The 10,855-nt window shown below is 49.1% G+C and overlaps 1 protein-coding gene across 1 annotated transcript in view; it reads left to right on the forward strand.

Moving 5' to 3' along the window:
- The window catches only part of CBL (Cbl proto-oncogene), a 33,199-nt gene extending 22,344 nt beyond the window's left edge, over nt 1-10,855 (forward strand). The window contains exons 10-16 of the mRNA XM_017809532.1: nt 809-940; nt 1,581-1,943; nt 2,807-2,901; nt 3,380-3,535; nt 3,988-4,091; nt 4,411-4,593; nt 7,275-10,855. Of these exons, the coding sequence (XP_017665021.1) occupies nt 809-940; nt 1,581-1,943; nt 2,807-2,901; nt 3,380-3,535; nt 3,988-4,091; nt 4,411-4,593; nt 7,275-7,555 (1,314 nt within the window). The 3' untranslated portion in view covers nt 7,556-10,855. The remainder of the gene's footprint in view (nt 1-808; nt 941-1,580; nt 1,944-2,806; nt 2,902-3,379; nt 3,536-3,987; nt 4,092-4,410; nt 4,594-7,274) is intronic.

Consider the following 10,855-nt stretch of genomic DNA (forward strand, 5'->3'; position numbering starts at 1 on the left):
ATTTTTTAGGGATCCCTGTGTGGCTTTTTCCTAAAATCTCATCGCTGCTCTTGCACTGTTTTACTGCATAGGGAAGTGGGTTTGAATTTGGCTAATTTTTAATAGTTGAATTAACTAAAATAAGCTACCTTTTCTGGTCAGAAAGAATATTTTGCTCTGGTTTACCTGTAGTCTTATTTGTCTTTATCTTCCACTCTGTGAAGTAATGTACTAAACAGTATTCCTGGGGGTAGTTTATTTATACATATCTTGGGGAAGCAAAGCACTTTGCTTGGTGAGACATCCTGTCAGGGTGTGGAGTAGGATGGTACTCTGTTGGCATTAGTGAGTCCAAACCTGTGTAAAGCTTTTCAAAGTTAGAAAGCACAAGCTTTGCTTGTAAAAAGAGAAAATAAAGAGAAGAAGAGGCACTGTTTGGATTTGTTGGGTGGAAAAACACCTTTCTAGGGACAAAAATGGGGTTATTGCTGCACCAGCCCTGACACTGTAATCGAGGCAGTTTGCACAGTGACAGCAGGTTTTGCAGCAACTCGTGCCCTCTGGTGTCCAAAAGCAGCTTGTTCCTGCTCAGGCAGATTTGTTACTCCAACCAAACAGCTTGGCTTGTGTTGCTAAGTGTGTGTTTTCAGGGCTTGCTGCCTGTCCTGTGACACTGCCTTCATTACCAGCGGTATAATTGTTTATCACAGAGTGATTTGTCATCAATATTGCAGCCAGTCTGAGTCACAGAGATTTAAAGCCTCTCTAGAGGAAAGGAGCTCTGCTGCATCGAGTCATCTGTTGATTTTCCCATTTTTCCCTGTCCCAGGTGGAGCGTCCTCCCTCTCCCTTCTCCGTGGCTCCACAGGCTGCCCTTCCTCCCGTGCCACCACGACTGGATCTCCTGCAGCAGCGAGTGTCCAACCCCCCCGGGGCTTCCAGCCCTGGCACCACTTCCAAGGTCAAACACACCTTTTGCCCTTTCAGCTCTGATTTTTCAGGGAGAACAGCATAAAGAACTTTTCTTCACGATTTTTTTCCATCGAGCATTTTATTCAGATAAAAAAACTAAAGAATTAAGTGTGTGTGGCTGGGAGGAGTGAACTGGCTTTGTGCTTGATCAGCAGGAGGCAGTAGGATGATCTTGGTGGCATTTGTTTGTTGCTTGTTGAGATACAGCAGCAGTTCTTCATCTGGTTTGGATGAAGTAATGAAATTATGAAAGTCCAGGCAGAAGAAAAGATCTATTTTTAAGAATATTCATTGCTGACTGCTGGCTGTTAACTTGTATAAATAACCCACAACTGAATCGCTTTTTTAATGATTTGGTAGGCTTTGTTTGGAATCCCATCTAATGCTGCTGTGAGCTCTTGTTCTCCTCCAAGAGAAAGAATCTGGGGTGTTTGGGGTGTAGTGCACGTAGTTGCTGTGTTATCTCTTCGAGCCTGTGGAGAAGGTGTGGACATATCTCCACATCCCCTGAGATAACTCCTTGTAAAAACAGATAAAAAAAACCCCAAACCAAAACTCTCCCTCCCGTTTATCTTTTATGGCTGGGCCTACCTGTGTTAAGCAATATCTTGCATTTTTGTGCCCTGCAGGCCGCCCCTGGTGCTCTCCACAAGGACAAACCTCTGCCGATCCCCCCCACGCTCCGAGACCTCCCCCCGCCGCCGCCTCCGGACCGGCCGCATTCCATGGGGAACGAGGGGCGCCCTCAGAGGAGACCCCTGCCCTGCACCCCGGGGGACAAACCCCCCCCGGTGCCCTCCAACCGTCAGGGGGACCTGTGGCCGTCCAGACCCATCCCCAAAGCCCCCCCTGTGGCCGTGAGCCCTGGGGACCCCTGGGCTGGCAGAGAACTGTCCAACAGGCACTCGCTTCCCTTCTCCCTGCCCTCCCAGATGGACTCCAGGGCTGACAGCCACCGGCTCGGGAGCACCCTCAGCCTGGACAACCCAGGGGTGAGTAGACCTGGCGGAGCTGGGGGTGATCTGTGAGAAAATCAGCCTTCCAAGGTGCCCTCTGCTCACGCTGAACGGTGTGATCCTGTGCCAGGGGAGAGATGGGAAGGGACTGGTGGATGCCAGGCATGGGGGGACTTCTTAGGGAAGTGCTTTCGTGCCTCTTGGGGGCAAGGCTGAAGTGCCAGTTTCAGATGCATGATCACTGTTCCCCTTTCAGTTTTGGAAGGCTGAGAATGCTCTCCATTGGGAGCTGGTGTGCTGAAAAAGCCTGATTTACTCTGCTGGTTTTTGAGCCCTGAAAAGCCTGCACAAAATAGCTGTGATGGATTGAACACAGTAAAATCTGAGTTTAGTTTGGATCTGTTAATGCACTGGGCACTGTTACCAGTGGAGCTGAGGAGTCTCTATTGTTCTCAAAAAAAAATTGCAGGCAGTTTTGCTTTCCTCGATTCCATTTCCTTAATTTTTCCTTTTAATATCTCCAGCTCTCTAAAATAGAAAGCAAGGACGTTTTTAGCCAGATTGTCTAGGAAAATGACACTTGCACAGTTGCCACCCTGTCTGCCTGTGTATGTGCTTGTCTACATCCTTTTCCTCTTGTCCCCCATTTTTGGCCTATTTCAGCTGAATTTACCAAGGCCATTGGAATCTCAAAAGATAGGAAGTTCCTCCTGCAGGAAAGTCCCTGCTTGTGTCCTCACTGAGAGAAAACTGTCACAGAAGTCCTGGATTTCTAAGTAAATGCTTTGGAATAAGTGAAGATGCTTCATTCCCTCAGGGGATTTGCTGAATGACTGGCTTTGCAGCTGCACTGGTATTTGTGGTGTTTCTGATTCCTCTTTGGAATTCTTTTCTTTCAGAGCTCCAACAGTGGTCCAGCAGCAACCTCAGAGTGTGAACACCCCAAAATTAAACCCTCCTCGTCTGCCAATGCCATCTACTCCTTAGCTGTCAGGTCTCTTGTTTTCTTTTATAATTTACAGAGTGGTGCTGGTGCCAGGGGCAGAATTTGACACAACTCTGTCAGCCTTCATTTCATTCCTGACAGACTCAAAACACACAGTCTGGGGAAAGCAGATGAAAGCAGATCCCAGAGAACTGTGGGGAGTGGTGCTAGTTCCCCTTGGCTGTGGCAGTAGGAAACAGGCTCCAGTTGCCATCAGCTCTTCCATGAATCCAGTTTTGAGTTGGTCTTCATGTGAAGTGGGTGATGTGAATTTATATGATACTGTCACCTCCTTCTGCACAGTGACCTGGTGCCAGTGTGACCTTGAAGTCCTGAAAACCACTTCATTGCTTTAGACAGAATTGCTGTAACATGACTGCACTGTGGATTTTAAAGGGCACTTTGACAGTATTTAGATGTATGAATATCTAAATGTTATATTGTAAATGTTCTTCTGATGTTTATATGTTGTTTCTTCTGCCTCCAGACCACTGCCTGTACCAAAACTGCCTCCTGGGGAGCAGTCTGAGAGCGATGAGGACACTGAATACATGTCACCATCCTCTCTCCCTGTGGTGCCTCCAGGTCCTGCTGTACAAAAACCAGAGATCAAAATGCCTTTGGAAGTGACTCAGAGTTTACGGTGAGGTTCTGTGTGTCTGTCACAGCTCCGGGACAGCACGTTTGGGCAGCAGGGTGGGGATTTTGCTTGCTTGGTTCTCTGAATTCCCCCAGTGATGTTCACCAGATCTAGGCTAAAATAGCCGTAAAGGAATTTTTTGCAGAGTCCTTGCACAGCATTAAAGGAGTCGGATAACCCCTTCCCCCTCTCCCTGCTAATAACCTCTTGAGGGCAGAAACAACTGAAATTCAAAACTCAAAATGCAGTGTTTTGGTGGTATCAGTTGATCTATTTTGAGCTGAGATGCTGCACTGCAATAGACGTTATTAGAGCATTTTTCTGGAACAAATATGTCACAGAAGAGGGGTGATTTCACTTTGAAACAAAATCTGTGCAGAATGTCAGTCACAGAGACGAGGTGGAGGTGGTGGCCACTGTCTCTGGTGCCAAGGGCAACGTGTTCTCTCCCTCAGAGTTTTGGACTGTGAGCAGCAGCCAGAGGGTTCCATGTATGAAGCAATGTACAACATTCACTCCCAAGCAGCATCCTCTGCTTTCGAGCCTGTCAACACTTCTGGTGAGTGGGTGTGCTAACAAACAACTGAGAAACTGGGGCACAATGGATTGATCCCAGTTGGAACAGCGTTTTCAGCTGAACAGAGTAACATTTGCTTTTGTTGTTAAAATAGCTGTGGAAATATCTGGGTCTCTGTACTGCATCTATCAAGTATTTTTAACCTAATGCTCCCTTCTGGAAAGAGCTTCCATTGAAGGTGTGGTTTTAGCAGCAAAACCTTGAGTTCTGTGTCCTGTCAGTGGTTTTGGGGGGTGTGGGGGAACAGAGTCTGCTTGGGAGACTCCGAGTCCCAGAGCTCAGGATGTGCCTCCCGTTCCAGATGAAGGGGATCTGGCAGCAGCCACTGCCAGCAACGGCCCTGAAGAGTCAGAAAATGAAGAGGATGGTTATGACATCCCCAAGCCACCACTCCCAGTTGCCATTGCTCGTCGCACACTGTCCGATATCTCCAATGCCACTCCTGCCTTCAGCCGAATGTCCTTGGAAAACGACCCTGGGACAGGTTAGAGGGCACCTCTGGCTTTCTCTGCGTGTTTGAAACTCGTGTCACTCGCTCGAGGTTTTGGGTGTAAGCTGTAAAATCAGGTTTACAAGGCAGAATCACACTCACTCTTGGGTGTTTGGTTTGATTTACAGCTTGGAATACACTGCCTTGGTCATTTAATCACTGAGCTAGAAAATCACTTTGAAATCACAATTAGAAAAACCTTTCCTGAGCTTAAGGAATATTCCTTAGGCCACTGTGCTTTTGTACCAGGGTGTACCAAGGCAACCAACCCTGGAAGTGTCCAAAGCCACACTGGACAGGGCTTGGAGCAAGTGGAAGGTGTCCCTGCCTATGGAACGAGATGAGCTTTAAGATCCCTTCCAACCCAAACCGTTGTGTGACTCTATCCCTGTTCCAGGTGGAAGATGCCAGTGCTGGCCCTGCACAGCCTGTGCCTCAGTGCCTGCAGATGGCACAAGTGTTCTGTCTGATGCTCTCAGTTCCTCTGAGCAGGGACCCAGTGGCTCAGCAAGGTCAGCTTTTTGTCCCCCGGGAGTAGGGGACATCGTGTCCTTCTGGCTGCAAGGCACATTCTCAGAGGGGAAAAAACTAAAGCCTCATTTCTCCAGGAGCTTTTCTGAATAATGCATGACTTATTCCCTACAACTGCCCAGCAACTCTTAAGGAAGCTCTGAAAAACTTCCTGTTGGGGGGCTTTCAGCATGTTTGAACATGCTGGGGATTTGCCAAGGAAGAGGAATGATTTTCTTGTTCCTTCTGGAGGCAGAGCCTCCTGTACCCAGAACCACCTACCCCAGTGAGACTTCTGTTCATTTGCTTCATCATTCTCCTTCCCTGAGCCTCTGTCCTTCAGCAGAGGAGAGTTTCCTAGTGCAGAGAAGTTCATTAGCCTTTTGCCACTCCTCCCTGCCTCCCTTTTTGAGCCTGGCACTGTGTCTGGAGAACGTGGCTGAAAGGGATGAGGAGGGACAGAGAGGGAGTCACATCCCCCTCCCAGATGAAGTACTGAGCTTAATCACTGACACTTCTTTGTTTTGACAACCCTGAAATAACAGTGCTGTTGTCCTGCCTTGGTGTTAGGAGCTCTGCTAATGGAAAATGTGGGAATGCTGATTGTTGCTGCTGTGGGAAGCACAGGCACTGTGCAAGCAAGCCTGAGCAGTGTGGGATACATCTTGGCAGATTTATGTTCTCGTGCCTTGTGCCCTGCAGTTTGGTTTATTAATCATTTACCAAAAAAGCTGTCTTGGTAGTTGTCCTTTCAGATTGACCTGTGGTCTCTGAAATTTGATCCAGTTCAAGCTGAAACAGCTATTTCTCAAAAGGCACTTCAGGGGAGAGGAGTGGGCAGACCTTTTTCTTACATGTACAAAAGGCTTTTTATGTGTGAGAAGCTTGTCCTGTGAACATTAGTGAGCTGAACTGCCTTGTGGTTAGTGAGGAAGGCTCAGGGAATTTGTTTCCTGAAGAGCCTTCTCTATCTTAGTGCTTTTGGTGCAAGTTTTTTCAGAAAAGCCCCACAATGGTGCCTCTCTGAGCAGGGCTACAGTGCCCACTCTTAAAAAGGGATTGCTGGGACTTGTCTGTTGTGCTGCTGGAAAACTCCAGAGAATGCCCTGAGGAGTTTTTCCAGAAGAGAAATAAGACTTTCTCTAAGGTGATGTCAGATATCCACGCAGAAAAGCTTCCTGTGATTGGCAATAAATGCTTTCTGCAGCGATACAGGAGGTCAGAACGCCAAAATTACCACATTAACACATTAAGCAACGTGATTTTTGCCTTGGAGAGTTTGGTGACTCGTTTGGTTTATTGGCTCTTCTTTTCTCTTCCCAGAAGGGCATGATGTGGCTGCTGGGCACTGCCTCATCTGAATGACTAAGGGAAAGGCAGAACAGGCTGAGCTTATTGATCTGCCCTGGCTGCAGCCGTTGGGCAGGGTGAGCTCCAGCAGGGGAACAGGAGAACATTCAGCTGCTGACCCTTCAGAGAGCATAATTCAGTCACTGGAGCATTTGTGGTGGCTGAGCTGTGACTGATAGAGCTGGCTTTGTGCACACCCTCCCTTGGCACTCTGCAGCGTGCACAGCAGGTCTGAGAGGAGAGATCAGCCCAGCTGGGGGGGTTCTGTCTCATTCCAGAAGGAAATGGGATGTTGGATAAAGAGTTGCATATTCTGTCACTTTTTTTCCCAGCAAATCTCTGCTGCTTATTCTAAGGCTGATATCTGAGCTCTGCTCACCCACATTGAACCCATGACATTTTTTTCTATTTATGTGGTCTTATCTAAATAAATGAGCCTGATATTTTGCTGATCAAAAACATCTCCACGTAGCAGGTTTTGCACACAAGAGGGGAAGCTGAGCTGATTGGAAGGAAGGATGAGCTGGTTGGGCACTGGAAATGGATACTCTCAGACACATGGTGTGACTCCTGGGGATGGTCCTGTGAAGGGCTAAGGATTGGACTCGATGATCCTTGTGGGTCCCTTCCAGCTCAGCGTATTCTGGGATTCCATGAACTGGTTGGAAGGAAGGCTGAGCTGGTTGGAGAAAGCGCCAGAGCTCAGCGACAGGTTTTTTGAAGTGCCCATTTATCAGCCTAATGTCATTCCCTCTTTGTTCCAGGCCAAAATTACATGTCCTTGTTTCAAGTGCTGCCTTCATTTCTCCTTCCAGGTTTTTCAGACGGCTCCCAAGTTCCGGAGAGGCCGCCAAAGCCGCTGCCCCGGCGGATAAATTCCGAGCGGAAAGCCGGGAGCTGCCAAGCAGGAGGAGCCAGCAGTGGGGCCAGCTCATCCCTGCAGCTCTCCAGCGAGATCGAGAACCTCATGAGCCAAGGCTACTCATATCAGGACATTCAGAAAGCCCTGGTCATTGCACATAACAATATTGAGATGGCCAAGAATATTCTCCGGGAGTTCGTCTCCATTTCCTCCCCTGCTCACGTGGCCACATAGCACAGGACACCTCCACACCTACAACTTCTGTGGACCAACTGCCTGGGCAGCTGTGGCCCAGCTGTGCACCAAAGGGGAAGGGGGTTCCTTTAGAGACTTCGTGCTGAGGTCAGTCCTGCCTCTCAAAGAGAATCAGTTGTCAGGTTTTTGTGGTTCCAGATTTCAAAGCAGAGGAATGAAATGGAGCAGAGTGGTGTTTTATACAGTGTAATGTCTTGGAGTCCTTTACCCCTACCTCTTGTCTGGGAGAACAGATTTATTTCCAGGGTGTTGGTGGAGAAAAGTGTCGTGACAAGGGACCCCCGAGCCCATGCCCTGGAGGCTGTTGGGGGAGTGTTTTGTGCTGTGAATTTTAAGTGAATGCTCAGAGAAACAAAGAGTCTCGAGGTCGGTGTGGTGTGTCCTGTGGTTCATGGTACTAGGTTTGGATCTGTTCGCTGCTGTGTGTCTGGCTCAGGCTTTTTAGAGCAGCTGGGAGGTCACTTTCTGCTGGGAATAAATAGGAGACCTTGGAAGAATCGTTTGATTGCTTCCTCTTTGCCACGGCGTGTCCCTCTTGCCTGTACTAACAGCAGTTACTGCTTTTGATTCCAGCCCTCCCTTGCTGTGTGGAGATAGCAGGAGCAGCTCCTGTCAGGGGTTTTGATCCTGGCAGTGCTGGGAGTTGGATTTCCCTCCTGTGTGTGCCCTCTTGCAGCACTGGCAGCACCAGATTCCAGGCAGCTGGAAGTGCCAGGAGTTTGGCGTGTTTTGGAGGGATGGGAAGACTTTGAGGGAGAGCAAAGAACTGGCTGCTGCTTCTCCTCCTTTTTTTTTAGCCTTGAGCATTTTGTGCTTCAGTGCTCAAACTTGACTGTGGCCCTGCTGGGCTCGAGCAGCTGTCACCAGACACTCTTTCCTAGGAATGTTGCACCTGGTGAATATGATGTTTTATTTATCTTAATTGCATGGTGGCTGTTGCAGACTTAGTGGCCTTCACTCACATTCCATCACCTCCTTCAGAGAGCTTTTGCAGGAGCCATCTTCGTGCCAGGGTGTGTTGTGGAATTGGTAGATGCAGCTGATGTGTTTGTTGGGTATCTCACCTGCTTTGCAGTAAAAGAAATTGCAGCAGTTCCTCCTGCATGGCTGTCCAAAAAACGACACGGGGGGGCTCTTCTTTCCATTCCCATTGCTCTCAAGGTATTGCCAGATCTCGTGTTCAAACAGACCTGGGCAAATTCTGTGTTTGTAAAATGATCACGTGGCTTTAAAGGTCAGAACTCAGCTGTTACATTGGAAAAACCTGACCTGCAGACTCAGCTACTTAACTCTGTTCATGCAGGAGGAGTGGATGGTTCCTCTGGAGAGGCTTTAAGTCAAGGAGGCTCACACAGATCCCAGCTGACAGACTGTGCACACAGAGAGGCCCTTGGCCTTTGGAGCGTGTCCAGCATTATTTGCATCTCTCCCAGGTCAGCAGTGGTCAGTAGGCAAAGGGCTGCAACTTGGAATATTGCTGGAGTGATTCTGGCACTTGGATGCAGTTTGGCCTTTTGAAGAATCCAGAGGCTGGGCCCAGATCTCAGCCAAACGGCTGCAGTTGGCAGAGAGGAGTTAACAAGTGTTTGCAGAGGGAATTGAGCATAAAATGTTTTTTTTTTATTAAAGTGGAGGTTTCTCCGTGGACCTGCAGCTTTGTGAATCGATGCAGTGGGTTCCAGGCAGTTTGAACTGTCTCTCTTTACTCCCCTCCTTTCTTGTAGTGAAGAGAACATTCTCAGAAACCGTAAGGGGATCTCCTGCAGCACTTGGAGGCCACCAGCACTTGCTATTTCGGGGCCAGGGCTGGGAGTTGCCAGTGCAGCAGCCTGGGGAAGTTGATGTCGTGGGCACAGGGCTGTGCAGGGCACAGAGGGGTCAGGCACAGCCCCGAGCTGGGGCCCCGGGGAAGCTGCTGAGTTGTGTCAGTGCCTCTTGCACTCGAGGAGCTTCCTCCTGTGCCCACTTCCTCTGCCAGTGTGGCTGTGGGAGCTGCTGGAGGAGCAGTTCCAGTGCTGGTGCTGCTGTTGTGTCACGCTGGGGAGCCTGAGCAGCCTGACAGTTCCTTGTCTGTCCTGGAGATCCAGGGAAACCCTTCTGTGAGGGAGTGCTGTGTTTGCTTTCCCTCCTTCTCACGCTCCCCCCAGTGCTGCCACCCAGCTCCTGTGGGTTTGGAGCCACTTTGTGTCTGCCCTGCTGTGTGAACTCAGTGCCAGTGTGTCCAAGGGGGACATGTGACTCTTGCCACTGCCCAGGCTGTGCCAGAGCCCAGTCCAGCCAGCTCCAAAGCCTTAACTCTTGTCTTGCACAGTGTGTGTGCTCAGACTAGTGATGCCCTGTCCCTTCATGGCAGGCTGGTTGTTAATGTTCCATTAACTCCTGCCTGGCAGAGCTGCTCCAGGCCTGTCTTTGGGGTTTATGTGCCAAGAGAGACCTTCCTCTGGGTGTTGTTCTGGGTGTTAGAGATTAGAGAGGGCAATCTTTGTGGCATGTATCACTGATTTTTCTGCATGTGTCCTTTCTGTGCACTGTTTTGTGTCTCAAGCTGATTTAGGAAACTTTTAAGTCTTGGCTTTTCTTCCTTAGACATGTAAGGATTTGCTGATTCCACGGAGTGCAGCCATGCCTTGTGGCTGTGCTCTGCCAGCTCAGTCCAGGCACTGCACAGTGCATTATTCCTGGGGGTTTTTTTTCAGCCCAAGATTGATTGCTCTTCTTTCCCTTCACCTCCTTGCTCTTTATCCTTAAAAAAAATCAACTTCCTGACGCTCCTTTAAAAAAGAAAACCAACCCAAATGTCTAGTGCCTTTCTCGAGGGAATGCTGCACCCCCAGGCTGGACCCAGGAAAACCCATCCCTGGGGGAAAACCAAGAGCTGGACGAGCTGCAAAGCCGCCTTTGAGCGTGAAATTGCTTTGAAAGGGGTGAGAAGGAGGAGCAGGAGAGCTGGGCAGCCGTCACTTCAACCGTGCCACTGTGTTCTGTAGCATTTCAGCTGGGGGTGGGTGACGTGCCCGGGCCGGTGCTGTGCCAGGACAGGAGGATTCAGGGCAGGAATCCCGAATATTTCCCTCTAAACCCCCCCGTGTGCATGTCCTTCCCCCTGGGGAGCCCGAGCACAGCATGCTGCTCCCTGCACTAGGCTGAGGACTTACTGTAGCTAATCCTGAGGCAGGGTCATTACTGTAAAGGGGGTTGGGTTGGGTTTTGTTCTGGTTTTTTTTTTTTTTTTTTTTTTTTTAATTATTTAATTATTATTTTTATTTTATTTTTCAATCG

The sequence above is a fragment of the Lepidothrix coronata genome, unplaced genomic scaffold (genome assembly GCF_001604755.1).
Source record: "Lepidothrix coronata isolate B3197 unplaced genomic scaffold, Lepidothrix_coronata-1.0 Scaffold27, whole genome shotgun sequence".
Taxonomy (NCBI): domain Eukaryota; kingdom Metazoa; phylum Chordata; class Aves; order Passeriformes; family Pipridae; genus Lepidothrix; species Lepidothrix coronata.